General features: G+C 42.5%; 1 protein-coding gene across 8 annotated transcripts in view; it reads right to left on the bottom strand.

Moving 5' to 3' along the window:
- Positions 1-5546: 5546 nt before the first annotated feature.
- The window catches only part of ZCCHC2 (zinc finger CCHC-type containing 2), a 45324-nt gene continuing 28318 nt past the window's right edge, over positions 5547-22552 (bottom strand). Inside the window, exons 7-15 of one of the 8 annotated variants that reach the window (XR_009964591.1) lie at positions 20861-20944; positions 18999-19056; positions 17698-17836; positions 16134-16198; positions 15143-15237; positions 14503-14643; positions 12388-13896; positions 11248-11365; positions 5547-5748 (exon numbers count right to left, since the gene is read on the bottom strand). Coding sequence is in view for 7 of the 8 variants with exons in the window: in XM_062617728.1 (XP_062473712.1) it covers positions 11298-11365; positions 12388-13896; positions 14503-14643; positions 15143-15237; positions 16134-16198; positions 17698-17836; positions 18999-19056; positions 20861-20944 (2159 nt within the window). In the remaining variant the exon portion in view is untranslated. Of the gene's footprint in view, positions 5749-10095; positions 11366-12387; positions 13897-14502; positions 14644-15142; positions 15238-16133; positions 16199-17697; positions 17837-18998; positions 19057-20860; positions 20945-22552 lie in introns of those variants that run through there. The other 7 variants (XM_062617728.1, XM_062617727.1, XM_062617730.1 and 4 more) reach the window with 7 other exon arrangements.

Raw genomic sequence — 22552 nt, 5'->3', positions numbered from 1 at the left:
TCTAAGACCTGTGGTACTGGCTGGGTTGGGGCAGGAGATGGAGACACATTCCCACCTCACAGGTGTTCACTGGGAGCTGCAAGAGGTACACCAGCAAAAGCCAGCCAGCACCTTGAGGGCAGGGCACAGAAGGAGTGAAGTGCGTTTCTTAGGTTGTGATTTTTCCTGTGCATGTTCATCTGGAAGCTCTTTACAGCTGTGTTCTGCTCTCAGCTGGCACTTCAGCGTTTTAGAGGAAAGAAGCAGCACTCTCAGCCTATCTTCAAAAAACAAGTTGGTTTTGTTTTTAATAAGAGAGAGAGCTAAGCCTGTCAAGGGAGGAGAGCCTCAACCCCACACACCAATGGTGGCTTCAGGGGTCCTTTGTTCCAAGAAGATGCCCCAAATACCTCAGGGAGGAGAAACAGACAGTTTCCAGGCAGAGGATGCAGGACAAGGGCACTACAGAGCCACTGAGATCTGTATGTTGTGCAGGGTGAGGTCTTCACTGCTGCTCATGTCTAAGCCTCATGTTTCCCAGGAGCTGCTACCACTGCCAAGTTCCCTCTGCTTTGTTCTCTTAGGCAGCAGGAAGATCCTGAATACACATGCACTTCCACCTTGTGCCATGCGAGTCTAGAGGGCAGCCATCCTCCTGCCACCCCCTTAGCTCCAGTGACCACCAAAGTGGCCACCTCACCTGCACCTGAGTTTCTACTTCAGTCCCATGAGGGACAGAACCCACAGCTATGCTCCTATCCAATATCCTGTGCCTCAGACATGGGCAAGCCTTGTCTCCCCACTATAAATGATGCTCACCACAATTGCCAAGGATTGACAAGGCCAATCTCCTTGATGCTCAGAAGAAAACTGATCCAGAGAGTGAGCTTGTTCCCAATTACATTTTCTGAAATTTAAAGCTCTTTGAGCCAGAAATTACATCATTCGAACATAATATGATGCTAAACTAAACAACACAGCATAAAAATACATAAAGACAGCTGAGAAACATCTTACAGCTAGTGAAAGCCAAAAAAACCCAGGACAGAGAGAAGTCTTTGTGGATGCACCGAGGCAGACAAGCAGCAGAGTACAGCATTCACAAGGGGATGGGACAGAGAAACCACAGGAAAATGTCGTAGCTGGAGAAGAGAAAGTTCTGTCCAGCTTACCCAGTGGCAGGCCTGGAAGCAGGGATTTTGCAGCTGACCCCATTGCCTCACTGGAAGTGAACAGGTGCAAGGAAGGATATGGAAGGTGGTAGCACAGGAGGACTTGAGGCCAAAGATTAGATGAGAGCAGACCCAACAGGGGCAGTGCAATGGAAATGGAGGTGAAGGGACAAATGACCTCATCTTTCATTTGGATAACAGTGCCCAGCTGATCCCAGGTTGTTCCTCCCAGGTGCCATCCACACACACAGCCTGTGGGAGCCCGGCTGGAGTCTCCTCACAGATACAACAAAGGGCAGGCAGAGCCCTGGCCTGGGAACAAGCAGTCCGTAGGCTTGAAACACCTCTGCTAATAGAACAACCTTCACTCGAAATCCATTTGCATTCACGTTTGTAAGGCAGTGCTGTGGGATTATTGCTGCTTTTTGCCTTAAGGAGGGACATTTTATACCCTGACTTCCCTGACTGGCAAATGAGTTTCTAGCTAAGGCTATGGTATCTAAAAATTAGAGAGACGTATTTTGCTTTCCTTGATAAGGCCATGGCGGTCTGGTGCAAAACTTGCCCTCTTTCACCCGTCCCTGCTGCCCCAGGCACGCTATGTAATACCTTATTTTTAACAGGTCTCCAATGAGTGGTGAAATCCATAACCACACAGTTTAACGGCTTCCACACTGCTGCGAAAGTACTTGCATAAAAGCGTTTGCTTCACTGGAGAGACACAGCTGGCACAATCAGCAGTGCTTTTCATTTGTTGCATGACAGAAATTAGTACAAGAGTACCTGGGACTGAATTTGAACCTGAACCAGCCTCAAATAAACAATATTTAGTGATCTAATAGCTACATTTTAGTCTGATTCCTTCCATTTCATCTTCCCTTTCCACAGCTGTGTTTTGCTGTTCAGTTTTGCTGCAATTATCAAGCACTTCAAATGATGTCTTCTGAAAACTGGATGACCTCCATCTCTCTCTATTTGCCACCCACTGTCCTTTGTCGTGTTGCTGATACAGTAAGAAGGAAACCATTACCTACCTGTAGGTAGTTTTCAGACAGCACACTGCGGAAGGGACCTCACGCAACATGAAGAGGTGAGGTTTGCAAGACACTGGGCCATGATTGCCAGGGAGCTGGAGAGCAAGGCTGTCTCATGAGGGAGAGCAACCCGGCCACCCCACAGGCCCCTATATGCTGATGGGCACAGGTCCACTGACAGCTGCAGACCTGGTGCAGGCAAGAGCAGCAGGAGAGGGGGTCACCTGCGGCGTGGGTCCGGGGCCCACCGGGAAGATCCATCCATTGCTTAGCCGGGATGTGGTGCAGGGACAGCATTGCTGCAGCAGGCACCAAGGCCCTGGCTGCACTGAGCCAGGGCTGCTGGGCGCAGGGCAGGGCGGATGGGGGCTCCGTGGGAGGCTGGGCACACTCCATAAGGCCTGTGAGTGCTCCCAAGGCCCTGATGATGCCAGCTCTTCCTTTCTGCATTAGCTTTGCCTCATTTTTCCTTGTCCTTCATTGGAAAAACACCCCGCTGGTGCTCTGGCCTGTGGGTCGGTGAAGCACTGCCCCCCACGTAGGGATGGTGCAGGCAGGTGCGGTGGCTCCCCCGCCATCGCTCCCTGTCCTGCCTTTAAACTCTCACAGTTCCTTGTATCAAAGGCACGGCCAGCTGTAAAGGCACCATCCTGGCACGGATGAAACAATTAGGGCACGGTAGGCAGACACCTCAGCAGAGCAGAGCAATGCTGTGTGCTGCTCCAAAGAGACAACGTTTGAAGTGAAATTAATTTCATTTCATTTCATTAAACAACCAACGGCGCTTCCCAGCTTTCAAGTGGCAACAGGAGGAGCCTGGCATGGCCCTGGATCAGAGACAGAGACGGGAAGAGCTCGCCGACCAAAGGGAAGCGAGCATATGGAATACGTTACCCACATCCGTCATTGAAGTAAGGAGCTTTAAAGAGTTCAGAAGGAAACTAGATACAACCCCAAACAAAGGCTGAAAAGGAGGGGGTGAGTGACAGTGGGGGGCAGAGGGCTCACATAGCGTTCCCTCTGCCTGAGGGTGCCTCAAGGCCTGAAGTCTTTTGAATATGGAAGTTGTCTAAAACTGGTTAAAGATGTGTGCTGAAGAGCCGAAAGATGAAACTTTAAGGCATTAACCAAGAAGGCTGGGAGGGAAGGGGGAAGGAAGGGCAGGCTCAAATAAGTGGTTAAACTTTCTAGGTGCCCACACGCTGGCTGTACACGCCACTGCTACTGTCAGGCTGGTTTAACCTACTCTGTCCAGCCCTCGCTGTACTTGCTTGCGAGATGACTACTAGCTAGGAAGGTTTCTGCTTTCAAAATCAAACAAAAAGCAAGAAGCACTGAAGTTCAGGAACAGATCTTCTGCAGCACAGACCACCACTGAGAAGCTCTGTTCCACACATGGCTCCTGATGCCAGCACCCACTCCTCTGCCATTGGGTGCATGTACCCCCACCACCCATGCACGAGTCAAAACCAGCTTTAAAACTCACTAGCTGCAGTGCCTGTCACCTGCTGCTGGCCAAGGAGGTGGCATGCCCCTGCCTGAGTGGATCGGATGTGGTCTGGGAAGCGCAGGGAGGTCAGGGCAGGTCACCCTATTGAGATGCAAGACCCCAGCTGCAGTACAGGGTTCAGCTCTGGGGCCCTCAACACAAGAGGGACGTAGACCTGCTCAAGTGAGTCCAGAGGAGGCCACGAAGATGATCAGAGGGCTACAGCACCTCTCCTGTGAAGGCAGACTCAAAGAGTTGGAGTTGTTCAGCCTGGAGACAAGGCGGCTCTGTGAGACCTTATAGCAGCCTAACAGTACCTAAAGGGGGCCTACAAGAAATCTGAAGGGACTTTTTACAAGGGCATGTAGGGGTAGGACAAGGGGAATGGCTTTAAACTGAAAAAAGGTGGATTTAGAGTAGACATTAGGAAGAAGCTCTTTACTGTGAGGGTGGTGAGGCACTGGCACAGGTTGCCCAGAGAAGCTGTGGCTGCCCCATGCCTGGCAGTGCTCAAGGCCAGGTTGGACAGGGCTTTGAGCAACCTGGTCCAGTGGAAGGTCTCCCTGTCTGTGGCAGGGGGCTGGAACTGGGTGAGCTTTAAGGTCCCTTCTAAACATTCCATTCCATTCTACTTAACCTGTAAGCCACATGATGGTCGCTGCTGAAGTGAACTGATCTTCCAGCTGCTAAACACCTCCTGCTTCTGCCATCTTTGCCAGCAACGATGGGGCTGTCAGTGCAAATGACAGCACAGGTCACCCAGGTGCCTGAAAAAGCCTTCAGAAATTGAACATCAGCACCCTCTTCCTTTAAAATCCTGCACCAGATTTTGGGCAGCAGCCCCCTTGTCCTTAGCCTGAAGGCAGAGTGCTGATGAGGCACTGGCATTAGGAACCTGCTGGCAACAGATGGCAATGAAAGCGTTAAGAGTATTCCCTTCTTCAAGAGCAAAATTTAGGAAAGCGCTGTCATAGCAGCCTGGTGAGACAGCTCTGGCTTGGGCAAAGTGACAGCTCTGTCACATCTCAGGGTAGCTGCTCTGCAGTGGCACTGGAAGCCTGGCAGCCTTTGGGCATCATGCTTTAGTTGCAGAATAGCCAAGCACATTTCTTTTCCTGCCTACGTCTATATTAACAACCCATGGTTTGCCTCCTCCACCAAAGAACATGCTAGAAAAGAGAGAACCTTCTTTAGGAAGGAATTAAAATGTGATGTTTCAAAGTGCAATGTGAAGTCCCAGTCCCTATTTAGCTGCCTTTGCAAGGACAGGTACTGGCACAGGCTCATGCTGAAATAGTTACCCCCTTGCACAGGTTGTTTTGCTTTGCATTAGCAAGTTTCCAATACTATTGTTTGAAGGTTTGCATACTCTGGATTAAGGCATTTCAAATGGCTCTCCATCATGTGCATGGTTAAAGGGTTAATCAGGGCAAAAGCAAGATACATTAAAAAAAAAGCAAAGAGATAAAGACAGAAAACAAATCAAATGAAAACAACACTCCAAAGGACATGTTAGCTACCTGACAACTCTGTGTAACTGCAAAAATTATGCACACCGTAAGATTTTAAACGTATTCTTATGGCCCGTTCCAAATCCACATAACTTTGTGCAGGTTGCTGGAAGCACCCATGTCCATGTTCTCTGTTATGCATTGGATACGGTCAGCTGCACTCTGGTGAAACACAGAATTCAGCCGGTTTTGTACCAAATAGATGCAGTTGCTTTGTGAGGTTCTTTGCTATGAAATGGGTGTGAGCTGCGGTACGAAATCGAGCGATGGGTGAAAATTGTCTCACCTCAAGCACACCCCAGTGCCTGCTGGCATTTTTTTAGTGTTGCTGTTCCTTTCCCCCTCCCTCCTCACACGTTACTGATCTTTTCATCGGCAATTTTTATTTCAGGTGTTGAGAGAGGCCAGGATTACACGCTCACAGTGAAATACCTACGTCCTGGTCGACATGCACCTCAGAGCCAATCTGGTCTTTAAGGAGAAATTAAAGTCCTATGATGTTTTCATCCAGAAGTCTTGCCACTGCTAAGCTGTCCACTCTTTTGCTGGGGCGTGTGCATATCCTGCAACAAAACATTAAAAACAAAAGGAAAAGAGCATTTTGATAGCAACACAATTACTTTTATATGTTATATTGACTACTCTATCTCAACATGCCATCGGTTTCAAAACTTACTTTCAGTCAGAACAGGAAAATAATCTGAAGCTGTTGGAATTGCCATGGTTTCAACTCTCAAGCTATACATTATGTAAAATAAGACTATGTTAATGTAATATTTTATTATATATAATACTGTTTTTTTTCTAAGAAGTCCTAACCAGTACTTTGACACCAAACTTCAATGGCAAGTAGGTTTTTTAAGCAACAATCCCTCTCTTTCCTTAGTCGCACCAATGAGCATCAGTAGGAGTTAACTTTTTATCAATCACCAACATCCTCTGTCGCAGGAAAAAAACATACTTTAGAAGTCAGTAAAACATTGGTCATCTTGCATCAGAGAGAAGAGTTCTATCAAGAATGCACTAATGGTTAAGAGAGAGCTATGCTGTCCTTACCAAGTTCAGCACTTTTTTTTCAGCCTGTGCTTTTGTACATTGTTTTATTGACCCATTCATACAACAGTGACCCTTTGCACTAGTCAGGGAGCATGTGTTGATATTAGAAATAATGGTTTTATTATGTTCCGTCTCTTGGGCAACATGTTCCTGAGCATGAGATAACCCAGATAAATATCTGATCTGTGGACCTTCAGACTAACTAGAGAGAGACAAATAAGACGCTTCATTATCGGGAAAGATAGCCAGACTCCCTGAGGAATTATTCCAGTTTGCAGAAAAAGCTGTATGGTCCTCAGAAAGCATTCTTCACTGTAGGAAAACAAGTACCTTGAACCATTTTAATGCTCAGTAGTTCTTAAGACACAGCTTTCACATGTGCCTGCAATCCTCTGGGTCTTCAGTGTTCCTTGTGGACCTGGGCTATTTTAGCTCTAGGTAGTTAATACTTTAGATATGTATTTCTCCAGGTAGTTAATACTTCAGGTATGCATTTAGGGTGCGCTTTTTTTTTGGTGAGAGACAAGTAGTATGATGTTCGTGTGAGAAAATACATAAAACCCTACAGAAACTAACGTTCCAAAATTGCAAGTCAAAGAAGTCCCCCAGGTAAGCTTACTTAGACGGCCTGAAGATGTTAAAACCAAATTAAACTGAAGCACCTTCCGCAGTGCCTCAGCAGCTCCCGTGAATTCCAGTGGTAGAGTTATGCTGCCACCTATTGTGAAGATGAACTCGGGAGACGTTTCATTTTGCTAGGCAACCTGTGTGCAATAATTAGTTACCACTTGTCTTTCTCTTTTTTGTATTGCAAGTACTTTCTTCTGAACTATCTATCTGCCACTGATGGTTAGGAGACAGGATGCAGGCACCGGTGTATTTTCAGCCGGACGAAATGCAGCTGTTCATACATTCTGAACTCTGATCTGCTCCAAAGTACAGCTTAATTGAGCTCAGGAACACAACTGTCTGCCGCTGTTAGCTCAAGGGCTGGATCAAAACTGAAACCCTGTTTCTCTGTCCCAATTAGCAGCTGAGGCATACAACAGCCACAGCTGGAGCAGCAGCATGCTCTCCCTGCAGCAAAGCTTTGAGATGTGCTTTTCCTTCCTCCCTTGTTAGAGGAGCACAAGAATGGTAGGTTAGTAGCTGAGACAGCACTCAAGCCCCAGTATAAACTCGTGGCTGTGCATTTAGGACTTGTGCTTCTTCCTCCCAAGCACAAGTGCAATCCACATACCCTTTAGATCTATCATGCCTGATTGTAGCAGCTGTAGCCACCAGCCAATAGAGCAGGAAGCACTATTGTCCAAAGCTGCTTTTTTTGTATGTGCAGAATTTAGGCAACCTTACTTCATCAGAGCAGCTGCAGGAGGCTGGGGTCAACACACCTCTGGAGACAGCCATGAGCAAACCAAACAAATTACAATGGTACTGAGATTTGTCACCTCTTGACAGCTAAGGTAGCTTGGCACTGGTTGAGCTTCACAGTTCTCTGTGTACCTTTCTGCACTTTTCACTTTCCCTCTGCCTTGGCACGACACATAGCCCTCTCTTCCTTCACTTCCCCAGTAGTATCAGCTAAGTCAAAACCTAGGCTTTAGGCCATCACTGCCATCCTCAGGTTGCTTAGCTGGGAACATGAAGCCATCTGTTCACTCCCAGGCAAGCAGTGTGCATCATCGCACTCCCTTATGCTCTCATCTTTCCAAGCCTGTCCATGCTTTCCTCATCGTTTCTTTTTTCTTCCAGCTTTAGGAACCAAATGGTTTGTATGAACAGGCTTCCACCTGCAGCAGCACAGTACCTGGAAGTCACTCATGAACAGTTCAGGTAGCTGCTCGGGCGCACAAGCCAGTGGGATTTTCTCATTTATCTTTAGGGTGTTCAACAGTTTTCAAACCACTCGGTGGGAAAGAGAATCCCTTGAACTGCAGCTGTAGCCAGACCCCATAGCCCAGGTGGTAGTGCTGCTGCCGAAGAGGATGGCTAGGTGTGGGCACTGTGAAGTTTCCAGGCAAGGCAGCATCAGTAGGATGAGGTTTTTTATACCACTTGCTGTGCCAGAGGGTATGCACTTTTAGACTTTCGAATTGATAGATCCAACCAGGATCTATTAAAGTCAGGGTTGCTCGCAGCATGAAGGCAAACAAGAGTATCAGCAGCTTGGATGGCATGGTAAGTAGAGTGCATTTTCAGGGTAATACAGTAGTTCACCAGTTCCTTGGACACATGTGTGCACTCCCTGGTGTCCAGGTAGAGGACGCCAGGCACTTGCAGAAATGAATGCTGTGTAAGGATGTCTGCATGACACCAGGGTTCAATACGCCCCATTACTGTGGGAGTTGCCTAAGAGGTTGGGCTCATTGGTAACTCTGAGCCCTCCCATCACCTTTGTTGGTTTCACAGGAAGTGAGAAACTCTGGGAGTCAGCTGGGATAAAGACCCGAGATAAAGCCCTCAGCTCTGTAGATAAGCTGCTGCTAAGCAGCAGGAGTTAGAAGCGCTACCTATACAGTAAAGCAAGGTGACAGAGTAGTTAGTGTCCTTCTCTTTCTCAGCACTGCCTGAGTACAGTCAGGTACTACGTTCGTATCAGACACCTGAGCTGTAACTTGCATGCTTCTAAGCTTCTTCCCTACTCCTGGCAACTCCTGTTGTCCTTCCACCCAGTTTAGCAAACAGAAGAAAGATCTCACTTTCCAGTTACTACATCCTTAGCACACATATTCTTTACACTGCACTCAAAAAAAGTGTGTTTCAACTGGGTTTTAGCCCAAATCCAGGAATCATCATAATATAAAAAAGGCTTAACTGTTCTGAAAGAGGCTAGGTCAAAGTCCTGGGACTGTCACGCAAGGTCATCCTCTTTCTCCCAAGAGATCCATCTAACCATCTTAAAGAAGTTTAAATCAAGAGACAGTGTCCTGGCTTCAGACACAGGACTGACCTGGAGCCAAATAATCTCAGCTTCGTCTTAAAAGTGACCGATTCTAAACAAAATGGTAGCTTGGCAAGAGGTTCCACAATCCCATCCCTACACCCAGAGCAGAGCATCACCACTTACTGCATTGTTCTCAGTGACCAAGGACAGTACTTGAACACAGGAAATGTTTTTTTTTTCCTTTTTTTTATTGCTGTTAATTCAAGGAAAAAGGTTGCATAAAATCCAATCTCTTCTAGAAATATAAGTGACCTTTCCAGTACATTTCAAATATCAAAGTATATGGTAAACATACAAATAAAGAGAAGGTAACATACCTCCTATTTACAGTACAGTATTTTAAATCATAAAATAAGTTCCATAAAGTACAACTGGCAGGTAATTCACAATACAAGTCCATTGGTGGTTTAACACCCTCACTTCAACTCAAACGCAGTTCATTCATTTCAAGTGGTCCAAAAATACCCAGATCAAATAAAAATTTTAATCAAAATAATTTTTCATTTACTACTTAAACTTTTTTTTTTTAGATTTTTTTTAAATTAAAGCTTTCATCTACCTCCCTCCCCATCCCCCCCTCCAAGAAAAAAGTTTCAAAATGTACACTGGTGCTATAAATATAAATGCTACCTATGAAGAAATGTAGTAATCAAGCTTTTTTTTTCTTCAAGTTTTTTGTCTGTTTAGCGATTTATCAGATGACTGAACCAAAGACTGATTTTCTTTCATCCCTCTACCGACAACAGGTCTGATTTTAAGAAAAAACATCTCTGCCATGAACTGTGAGGAATGCCAAACCCTATGGATATACAGTGGTAGTTGTTCATCGGTGTTGAATGCAGCAGTCAAAAAATACACTCATCTTCCAGATAACCTCAGTGCACTTTAGGAAATCAAATATTACCTGGAAGCAATTTAGTACATATATTGGCTTTTAAAAATAAAATAAAAAATACAGCAGCATTAAACTTACTTACTCATGATACTGACATGATTAATACCATCTGAACACTCATTTCAGTCTTTCACATTATACCGTAATTACGCATAGTGGTAAATTGTTATAAAATAGTGACTTTGCTATTTGGTAGACAGGTTCTAATACTAATACCTGACTATTTTGTAGAAAACCATAGCTTTTGTTCAGTTTGAAATAAAACATTTACATTCTAAGTACAATGCAACACTGTAATAGTTTAGGAAAAAAATATTCAATCAAGTAATGTTCATTCTGAGTTGACACGATGTAGAATAGCTTTAAAAAAGGAAAAAAATGCTGTCAACTTTCATTACAAATGCAAACACACTGAGTACAACATTCATACCAGGTTTTGTTTTCACCTTTGATGCTGAACATACAGGCTACAACGGAAGAAAGATCTGTCAATTTACGCGCGTTCATTTTTCTGAATCTGTTCCAGTCCACACAGTTTCAGCCCCTTCCTGCTCTATGCGTTTTCATGTATTTGGGACTCTCAAGAGCTGTGTATATGTATTATTAACAGATACAGTACACGTACAGTATTGTGTGTTCCTTTGGACTCTCCTGACAGGGCGCTTGAACATCTCCCCTCAATTCATGAGCATTAATTTGAGTACGGGCAGGGTCTGTATGAACTGCTAAACACTCATGCAAGTCCAGCAAATTCACGTGGACAAACAGGGGGAGAAAACAAAACAGCAGCATAAGGAGAAGAGGGAGGGAGGGAGGGAAGAAGATTGTGGTGGGGAACATGACCAAGCTTCTTCTTTCACCATATGGCTGCTCTACCAGTGATCTCAGAGGTCAGAGGACTTTTTTTTCTAAAAAATGCAGTAAACATTGCACATGTCTCAAGTCTTCAGTGCAAAAGCATGGTTCGAATGCTCTTTCTGATTGTTTGGCCGTGTGTTTGAATTACATGCATTACGCAAGCCTTTTGTAGAACCAGGAGGAGACCAGGGACTCAGCTTTTTTCTTTTGTATGGAACAGAGGTGCAAAAGCAATGAAAAACTCCAAAAGAATATAAAACCGGGAATGTCCCAAAACACAAGACCGACCCCCCCCGCTCCCACACACACCTTCCCCCGATTTCCCAAGCTTCAGTTTAAGTAGGCAATGTTTACTTGTTTCAGTCTGCAGAATCCAAGGTATCATTGGAAGGGGGAGGGGGAGGTGCGTATCTCAGTCTGTAAGTGCCTAAAACGGGAAAGAGAACTACTAAGTCACTGCTCACAATTAAAACGGATTACAAAACCACTACAAGGTATCAAAATGGACATGCTCTTCAAAAGGCACTACCATCCTCCAGTCCTTTTAAAGAAGGTCCTAAGATTTTATACTACATCCTTTCACTTGCTTGCTAAAACTCTTAAGTTTAAAAAAAATACATGGACTGCTGATACATGGATTCACCTTTATCGGAAAAACACAAAGGAAGGGCAACCCCCATCAAGGTTCATCTTTCCTGTTCCAGTCTGACCGAACAAGGAAAGACAGAAAGGGCACAGGCCAAGAATCAAAATCATTTATGCTCTATGTGAACACCGCCTCGTCCCCATTCTTGTGGATGGAGAGAGAAATGGCATACACAACTGAAGCCAATCCTTCCATTTTTAGTTCCAATTGGTTTCTGCTTGTTTGCTGCAACTTGTCCGAAAAGTTAAAGCATGTTTCATTTCTGTATTGCGTGACGGGGCACAGGAGGACAGCTGATTGTGCAAAGGTAAGCTTTAGAAAAGTTAAATTACCAAATGGCCAGTCTGTGGGGTGTTTTTATCAATTCCCACAAGCTTTAAGAACTCAAGTTCGTGCCACAGACAGTAATTAGTGTCTTTCACTTTTTGCCAATGAATTCTCTTTAAAAAACCAACTGATCAGGAACAGAAAAACTGAAATAACATGCAAGTGTCAACACAATGCCAAAAACGTACCAGTGAAAAAAGAACAATTTAGGACTGATACAGTTTGACTTCCCAGCTCTGAATCACACCCATTTTCAACTCCACGCTGAGAGCCCCGTTCCCTTGCACTGTTCTACAGAATTTTCAGGCAGAGATAAGATACTTGCAGTTCTAGAGCAGGTCACTAGTGCACAACCATTTACACAAAACATACACACACACGCACACCTTTCTGCAAGACCAGAAACAGCACATTCAGAAAGGTAAAGAGAAACTGCTAAACTCAAAAGCAAGTCCGTTGGGAGTTATCATGATTACCTTGTTGACTGGCCTCCATGGATGACTGCTTACAGTCCTGCGCATAGTGTCCACTTACACCACAATTGTAACATGAAACGTTCCCATTCTTCTTGGGTCCCGACCCATTTGTGTTGGCAACTACATTAGGTGCTGGATATACAGGATAGAACCTCCCAAATCCTGCCATCTGCTGCATACCATAGTTGGCTTGGCTCCCCATCACTGGGTCATGCATAAGCCCATTTGCATATGGAGACTGAGGCAGGAAGAAAGGAAGTTGTGTTCCATTGCTTTGATGTGCTTGATTGAGGTAGCTGCCATTGCAAAGTGATGGCAGAGTGAAGAAAGATGGAACTCTGTAGACTTGTCCATGAAGTGGGTTATGATAAAAATAGCTATTAATCTGAAGGCTTCCATTGGTCCCACAGCTACACCTACGTCCACAAGAACCGCAAGGACCAGATCCCAACTGCTGTGGAGGTAACATTGTCCCGTTAGTGTTATTATTTCCAACAGCGTTTATGTAGGATGTGCTGTCGCTCTGTGCAGTGCTGTGTGTTAGAGCAGGGCTCGGGCTAGGGGCAGGGCCTGGCGTATGTGTAGGTATTGCAGGAGGAACAGTGGACTGGACCTGACCAACACCTAAACCAGCAGACTGAGGTGGTGAGGAAGTTGCTACAGTGTTTAGCACATTTGTATTCTGGTTGGGCAACACACTGGTAGCATGAGGACTGCCTGGCAAAGCGTATGAAGCTGGTGGAGGTGGTGGTGCTGCTGTGGAGAGACCAGCGGCTGGAAGAACTACCTTTAGATTGGTAGGCTGAGGGATTGCTCCTGGGTTTCCCTCAATGTGAGGCACCATTTGATTCAGTCCTACCACCTGGGCTGCAGGTTTTGTGATGGGATCTGTAGTAGGAACTGGGGATCCTGGGAAACTACCTGGATTGTGGACTGAGATAAAGGCAGTATTTGGTGATCCAATACTCAAGTTTCCTGTCGGCTGCTGTGGTCCATTAACTGTGCAACTTTCTGATGATCCCTGTGGAGAGGGCATTTTCAATCTGTGTATTGCCAAATGCAAAGCAGGGCTACCAGGCTGGACAGAATGTGGAAGGAAAGTGGATGGGACTGGCAAAGGGGAAGCCATCAGCTCAAGGCGTTTCTCAGGTTCACCAGAGGTTACTGGGCCCATTCCACCAGGAGGTGAATTTGCAGACTCCCTCACTGGCGAGACAGCAACAGGTGTGGTAACAAGCATTCCCATCGTTTTACCATCCGCTGATATGGGTGGTGGGACAACTGCTTCAGGCTTTTGGGCAGCGCTGTGCATCACACAGTGTAAGGCAGGCATGAAGGAAATATGCTGAAACTTTGCATTCAAAGGATCTTCTGAAAGGCTTCCATTTTCATTATTCACTGAAGAGATCTGAGCAGATGATTTGTTCATATTTGATGAACTGACAGCACTGTAGCCTGTAAACCTGGTTGTATTTTGATTCCCAGAGTCCTCAGAATTGCTGTCTGTATCTGTGGAGACACAAGCATTTGTCAGCCAGAAGAATGAATCTGAAGCAACGTAGTCATGCCCTGGAATCATTTATCCACCTAAAACTTCCTAAGTTTTGTGACACAAATGATAGTTACATCCTCCTGAATAGTAACAACTTTGAGGTTCATTTTCATTCACCCAAATCAAGCTAAGTTAATCTCCACCACTTGCCTATATCCAACTGCCCAACTAGCTACTGTGCTTTTGACTTGTGTGTATCTGCAAACGTGAAGAGTAGGACACAGACTGAATTAGGAATTTGCATCTACCTGGAAAGACATTAACACAGCTTACCCGAATGTGGCAGAAGTGGCAAATTAAACTGTCAATACAAAAAGAAGGACCTCTCGGACACGCCAAACAGAACTTGATATAAACCCAATCTTTTTCATGCTAAAGTTTTTCCCATTACTGTAATGCTGAAATATCTCAAGACAGCTATGCCTCTGCTGAGTCATGAAACCCACAAAGCAAAATGGCTAGTGTGGCTAATTCAGAAATAAAAGCAGCTAATAAAACTGAGAAACTAATTAAAATTAATACAAGAGATAGGTCTAGGAAAAAAGACGTTCAAGCACACTCGCCATAAATACAACCTCTGTCTTTTTCTTCTTCACTATCAAAGCTTTCCCTCCCATCATGTCGTGGACTTGAAGGAGAACTGTAACTTTCAGATGATGTCTCTCCACATGTATCATGACCGGATCCAGCATCCAAATTCAGATCTAAAAATAAAAATTGGAATTTTTATTTTTAATCTCAGTATATGGAAGTGAGGTTATTTTGGTCTGCTCGCATCTCATGCTAGTTCAGATTTTTTTTGCTCCTACTTAATTGTATCTGTCTCCTATATTCCTAGCATTCCAGGCCTAGTCACTAATGACAAGATGCTGGTGGTCCACACACTAGAGGTGCTAAATTTCCGATAGAAGTAGCCTAACAGTAACTTTCTGCAACTACTACTCCACATAAAGCAACCTGATGGAGATTTTACTGGTATTTTTCCATTTATGCATGAAGACACATACCTTAAGCAACTGCATACAGAACACTGTCTAGCATGTTCTATACAGCAAGTCAAATCCCAGACTAGGCAACCAACGTGCTGACTTGCACTGAAACGGATTTCAGATTTGTGATTTTCCCTTTACAGCAGAACAATGAATAGATCTGCAAAGCCTTAAATTCTGTTTCTTACAAACAGCTTGGGAAAAAACATCTTACCTTTTGCTGTTCCTGTACGGATGTGCTGTGATGCTGCAACTCTAACTCCATTAGTCCTGTTATTCAACCGGCAGTCAGTTTTCTTTGCTTTTTCCCTGTGCAATTAATATTCATGTTTGATTTTGTTGGGGGGTTTTGTTGTTTGTTTGTTTTTCCAAATGCATGGGCACAAATAAGCAAAAATGAATGAACATATAATGCCACTGTAAACAAAGGCAAAGACTCCAGGCCAGAAATGTGTATTTAACAGCTATAACACCAAATGTACATAATAAGCAAATAGGTAAAGGCTGTTAGGGCAGCGTACCAGGAAATAAACTGCAAGCAGTGTTACTGAACACTAAATAAAAAAGAAAACACACAAAAAAGTAATTGTGCAGCTGACACTAAAGTCATCTTTGCAAGCTGACATGTGTAATGCAGCCATACACCAGACTAGTGTAAAAGCATCTGGCTACGGAGTAACAAAAGTCAACTTGGAAGTAGGCAGAATATTAGATAAGGGTGGAAATGTTTTCACTTCCTCACAGTACAGGACTGTGTAGCCCATAGGAAGTTCTGAAGCCCTCTGAGGTGCAAATTACCTAATAAAACACTTCAGCAAGTTACACCTACTGCATAATGTTAAAGGTTGCTGTCAATCCCTACTTGATTTTCACTGTTTTCTGGACAGCTTTATACCTTTTAACTTTCAAATAAATATAAAGGGGAAAAAACAATTCAGTATCAGTTAATAATCTATTCCTGTTCCTTCATCTTGTCACTGAATGACAACTGATATTTTGAGAAATGAATGCATACAATTACATTCTGTTTTTCAAACTACTTCTTTTCAGAAGCGAAAATAAGGATTTTTATGTAGACTGGCTTCAAGTATGCCAGCTCTTGTTCCACAATAGCAAAACAAAGCACCTAATTGATTGTAGACTCTCCATTTATCAGAGTGAAAGCATTACACTATTTCTGCATTACTAGTTACATTGAAACCTACTTTTCCAGCTGTGGCTTTCCTTTCTTCTTGCTTACTGTAGACAGACTTCGTTTTTCCACTGTATGCTAGACAGAAAATACAAAGATGCCAGTCAAACAACAGAATTTGTATCATGAAAGCCAATAAAAAACCCCTTAGACTGACAGATCTGTGAGTCCAAAACTAGTGTGCTCACATGTGCTATAACCATATGAACAACTACTTTAGAATAACGCATCTTGTTTATGTTTATGCCATTACCAGCAAAACACTCAGCAAATCACTACTTGCAAATATGCCAAAGATATCAATCACATGGTTGGTTGCATGCTGTTTTTCCTCTTGACGATAAAACCAAACATGTTTCTTCACATACTCACCAAAAAGGCTAATCACAAGGCTTAAGAGCCTACAGAATTTACTGATTTAAGTGGAATTATTTGATGTTGAGGAAACACATGTGGCAAATTATTTCTACACAGTGAGAAAGCAGGTACCCAGCCTTAAACTGGAGGTTGCTGCTAAACTTAACTCTAGAATAGAGCCTAGAAGCACATAAGAAATAACATACCATCTGCATAATTCTTTATACTATTACTAGCTGCTAGTAGTATCTCATATTTGGCAAAGGAGTGAAATCTTTGAAAACCCAGAAACAATCTCTCTCTGAATATGCTGTATTTGGACACCCTTTAAATACAAAGTGGCTTTTCCTCTTCTTTAGCATATAAATTTTTTTCTTGCCTCAAGTTTGCAGTATGTCAAGCTCTGACGCAGTGTACCATTTCATCTTCAGAAGCAAATCCCAATTCATTACCCTGCTTTGTGAAATACGGAAACTGCTTTTGTTTGGCTTGCTATTCCCCACATAATAACCAATAATTCTGCAAATTCTGCTTGTAGAATAGGAGTACTATTAAGCAATTCTAACACTCAAGGTTTCAGATGTAAGCAGTGAACAACCTTCCCCCAATTTCAGTAGGCGATTTTATTTACAATTATTCTTCTCAACTATACTCACACCAAAATCAATCACACCAAAATCAATCACTGAAGAGACACAAATCTCACAAAAATTGTATATGCACCTAGCTATTAACTTTTTTCAACACAGATTAATGCTTAAAATACTTAGATAATGCAGGTAAGAGAAACAATGTTTAACCTGTTGTTGCTACTGTAGCATTAATATGGTTTAGTTATTAATACAGCTTCTAGTTTGTTCTTTGCAGTAACACAGAAATTCCCGAGGTGTTCTGAAATTCTCTCTGGTAATTATGTTACAGTAACAAGATTCTGTGTCTGATTACAAATGAGTACTAGTCTTTTCTGATCACTTACATCCTACTGGAAAATTTTATTTACAAATCCATAAACAAAATATCCAAACTTTGTGAGAGAGGGGTAATAATGATGATTTTTTTCTTAATAAAGCTAAGTCAGTAGCAATTTGAACTTCAACACTTGTTTATACAATTTCAGCAAGGCTCTTCATCCTTTAAAGCTAAATCTCATCATAAGGGAGTAGTGGACAGTCTTCTCAAGTGTCTCAGCACATTGCTTTAAATAAAAAACAGCATCGCACCTGGTCAAGTAGGTTTGTACAGTGCTCTGGGTGCTGCTGGATAATACAGCTTTTTCTTCTCCAGTCCATTACCCCATTTTGCTCAGAGTGCTGTATGTTAAGGCTATCCAGTGAAGAACATTTTGCACTGCTAGTGCTGCTGAAAGGAAAAACCAAAAAGTTATGCTGATGTGAACAAACCTGCAGGCTTTTCTTACCAGCTGCGCAGTTTTGCATCATGTTGGGAAACCGCAGTACTTTGTCTTCAGAAAGCCCTAGCAATTCTCAAGACATTGCTTCTAAAATTCTTGTGCTCTAAAATGATACTAACGATCTGAATGTAACTGGAGTTCCTTTTTCATTTGTCTACTAGAATTTGACACAAAAGTCAGAACAACAGGATTTGTAAAAAAAAACAGTACTTAGGTGAAGAGTTTCCATGGATATTTCTGCAGTCTTTCTGTTTGCCTTTTTCATAACAAACGGGGGGAAATTTTCCAGATAAAAATGTATTCTGAATTCATCTCCTTTGTTCCTTATTGTTAATGACAAAGCTGGAATTACTTCCCTATTTCACAATTCATGAGACATTTAAGAAAAGGAACGCATGGCTACTTACAGATCATATTGCAGCTGTGTTTGTTTGAATTTCAAAATAGTCATCTTGCTTTGTATTTTTACCTTCAGGATTGCTAGTTTGAGTAGTGCTTGGAAACCAGGATTGCTAGCTTTGAGTAGTGCTGGGAAAGGGCAGTTGCATTTGGCATTTACTTTGGACCTTATGATGCCTTCCACTGAAGCTTCTCTTAACAGCAGCTGGTCTGAGAGCACTGGTCAACAAAGACTGCTGGAAAAACAGTCAGGGTTCTGATAGAGTCAGTAGGGCACATGAACCTATAAACCTTTTAGCTATCATACAAAACCACGCCCTACTACTATCTGCATGCAGGGGCTGGGGGGAGGAGTTAACACTTTCAAGTTCTTATCAACATACTTATGCTTATAATTCAAAGTGCCTTTTAATTTAGGGCTGTTGGCAAGCTGCTTCATGAAGGTTACTGCAATATGAAATGATTCTCAGTTCCCAGATGGCAGAAATCTAGCTCACTCCAAAGCACGTGACATGCCGAAGGTCCAATAGCTACTCACCAAATATGTCTGTAAGTAAGTGCTCAAACTACTTAAAAGATGTACAGTAAGACATGAAAAAAAACAGTTTAAGAAAACGGTGAAAACCCAAGGTCTCAGACACAAGCCCCTGACTACAGAGATATAAGCAAGCTCAGAAACGTAGCACGGTCACATTACATCCTAGTACCTACTTGGCAACAGGACTTTTTCCATTATGTTTCTTGTGAACTGCTGTGTGTTGCATTACATCTGGAAAAAAAAAATAAACAAAGCACAATTTCAATAGCAATTCCTATTTCCTTTTAAGTCAATCCAACAAATTCATCGCCCATCACTATCAGACACTCAGTAGAAAACATCTCCAATTAATAGGCTAGGCTTAATTTACAGTGCTGAAATTAATGGGTGTTGCATAGAGGACAGATCAGTCTGAACAGACAGTATAATCAAGGCTCTTTACCTTCCATTTCACAGTAGAATGAAACAGAAAAATAGGAACTATCACAACTATTTATGTTTGCTCATCACTATATTTAATCATAAGGACTAAATATGTGACTGAATATCACCCAGAATTAAGGGATGGAGAGAGAAGAAAGGATTCAGTCAGAGAAGTACAGAATTTTGTTGGTTTTTTTTCTGAACTGTTAAAATTCACCTCAGAATGGTGTTGCACATTCTGAATAGCAAATGAAGACAAGCCTTACACGGAAGTATTGCATTCTGAACCTCAAAAATTCACTATGCAAGTAAAGCTTTACAAACTACTTTGACATAAAAAGAGATATGCCTCAAACAAGAAACAAGAACTTCAGAGACATGGTCTACCCTCTTCTTTAAGGCAACCATGAAGTTTTAACAGAAGCAACTTTTCTTGATTCCAACTGTTGACAGCCTTTATCTTCTTAGTAGCTTTCACTTTGCCTGAATTCCTCTCAGTGCTATACATAAGGCCAAATTATGATGGGGGGAATTAAAAAATCCCAACCAAGACCAAAACCAACAAAACCCCCCCACACCATCACAATTTTTAAACTTCTGGTAGCACGCGACTAAAATGACAAAGTGTTTTCTGAAAAGCATTTGTAGTTTCACCAGATGAATGGATTTGCCTTTTTTTTAAGGACAAGTATATAAATCACTATTGGAGGAATTTCCGCATATGCTGTGTATTTACTTGTGTGTTCTGAACTCTGAAGAAGAATACAGCAATGATTTTTTTCGAATATGAAAAAACTGCCTGGACTCCGTATATGGATTACTGATTGCACATGAGATCAGCTGCAAGCTTCTTACTAGTTCTTAATGTGTGACAGGATAAGAGTGGTGTCATTCTGTGAAAGCTACTGTAAATGTTCGGTGGTGTGTGCTCACCTTGCAGTCCCATTTCTCATCCTTTCCACCTACCAGAAGAGCTCATACTTGTTCACTACTAAAAAAAAAATGCAAAACTTGGCATTCCTTTCAGAATGAAATTACTGACTTGCCACTGTGCTGCTGCTTCTGCATGTGAACTGGTTTTAAGGTATGTGGAATACACCAGCTTTCAAACTGTAATCAACACACTCACTACAGTCCCAAACAGATCTTATTAACAGTCCAGAGTATAAAAGCAGCATAGGTTAAGAATAAGAAAACTTGAGCATCCTATGTAAAATGAAAAGCTAGACAAATCTGGTGCATTTAATGCAAAACAGTCTGCTACTCTTGAAATGTTGCACTCAACTTTGAACCCCACTAACTGAAGAATAGGTAAAGCCATGAAAACCTACAATCTTGGCTCAAGTAAATTGTATAGTGTATCTTCCTGGTTGCTCAACACAGCTGTGAGCTTCTGCTTCTGAGCTGCCTATAAACACTCCCACTCCTTGAATTACACAGCAGCCTCCTGAGAAAACTGCTGAAAGTGTACAAAAATTCTTCATTTACATAAGCAGATTTCATTCAAATCTCTCGGCTTTGTACCAATGAAGAAATGAGTCAACTCTATGATTTCCAGAACTGAGTGTGGTCAAATTTCTCAGAGAAGAACCACCTTTAGGTACACAACTACCTTCCTCCTGACTTGAAGCTTCTGAACTGTCCTCCTTGAAGTGTTCTGGTGCCTTAACCGTCTTCAAAGAGGGTTGTAAGTTACCTGCAGAGAATAAAGTTCATGTAGTAACTTTACAGATCTTGAGCAACTACACAATTCCTCAATGCCTGCACTAAACTGGAAGCTAGGGAAATTGGAAGACTGAATGTACTGGTTTGCATGTGGCAATAATTTGAACATCATCTCCTTCAAAGCAGGCAATCTCCAGGAGTAAAGGCTCCATGGAGACACTTTTATTTTTATTAAAGAGTGTGTAGAACAATTTTAAAGCTGTGATGCAGTTCCAAAAGTTTGGGATTGTGATTACAGTATTAGAAATATTTCTATATCCTGCACTTATTTCTTTCTTTTTTCATTACAGCAGGAAATGGGAGGAGACCAATTCTAGTTACTAGAAATCTGCAAAAAGTTGCACTCCTTCATTATCAAATCATTCACTTGCAAAAAGTGAGTTAATTTGGGCTAAAGCCTTCTAGTGCCCTTAACACAGCATTCATGCACAATTTTTGCCTTTTTATGACAGACAGGATGGAAAAAGAAGGGGCAATAATATTAATAGTTTTTTTGCAAAAATACCACTGCCATATCCTGGAAAAGGATTTAGTATAATAATTAATCTAACTCTAGAGTCTACTCTTTCCCTCTGAAGAAGTTCCAAGTTAGTGCAGGTAAAAGCATCTGAAAGCTGTTGCTTAGGAACTTGAAATACTATTAGGAAGATCCTTCTGAATACTGTCTGCACTGAAGATACCAAGACCCCAGAAATCATGCTCTAATGAAGCCTGCAGAATCAAACAAGTACTCCAACCTGAAAGTGTCTAAAATAACTGATGTTGTGAACCAGGAGGGAGCTAATTGATTTCCTCCTTAATGGAACCATGGTGGCATGATTACGCTTACTGAAAATATTATTCAGTGTGAGATCCCAATTATTATTTAAGGTATAAATACCCTTCACTAAACATAGAATGTGATTCCACATATCCTTTAGAAACAGTGAATATTTTTGTATTTCTGTGAAGAGGTATTTTTATCCCCAACTAAATAGCGAATGAAGGCCAATTTAAGCCACAAATGCTTTGCTGCCTATTACTTCTGCACATCTGATTTGAGAACTATGATGAGATTTTTCTTAAAGATATGGATCCTCCTCTTCCCCCACTCCCAACATAGTCACCACAGCCAAAATATGCCACCACAGGCTTTCAATTGCAAGTATTAGCAGGAAACCTGAAATTCCAAACTGGAAACCAAGAAAAACAGAGAGGCCACCAATAAAACACACCTCATGAGCAACTTAACTGTGATTTTGGCAATGAGCTGGATGAGTACTTGTATCTAAGTACAGGTTCTGTTAGTCTGGAATGCATGACAGACAGGGTGAGGCACTTAATTGTTTAGCAGAAAGGAGGAAAGACTCCAGTGGAAGATGACTTAGGAAAAGTGACTGTGAGCTACCCCAGTGAAGCCACCTAGTCCCCCTTCTCAAAAGAAAAACTATGCTTAAGTTTATCACACTGTTTGTCTTCAGTTGTTTTAATATCTAACTCAATGTCAGGGCCCTGAACCACACCAATGAGCTTGGCAGACTCTTGCCCTGCCAACAGCTTCACCTGTAAGATCCAATCTGATATAGTGCAGTTTTGCAAT

The sequence above is a fragment of the Pezoporus occidentalis genome, unplaced genomic scaffold, assembly GCF_034315485.1.
Source record: "Pezoporus occidentalis ecotype Australia unplaced genomic scaffold, CSIRO_AGI_Poc_V1 ctg2, whole genome shotgun sequence".
NCBI classification, from domain to species: domain Eukaryota; kingdom Metazoa; phylum Chordata; class Aves; order Psittaciformes; family Psittacidae; genus Pezoporus; species Pezoporus occidentalis.
This window is presented reverse-complemented; position numbering and strand designations above follow the sequence as displayed.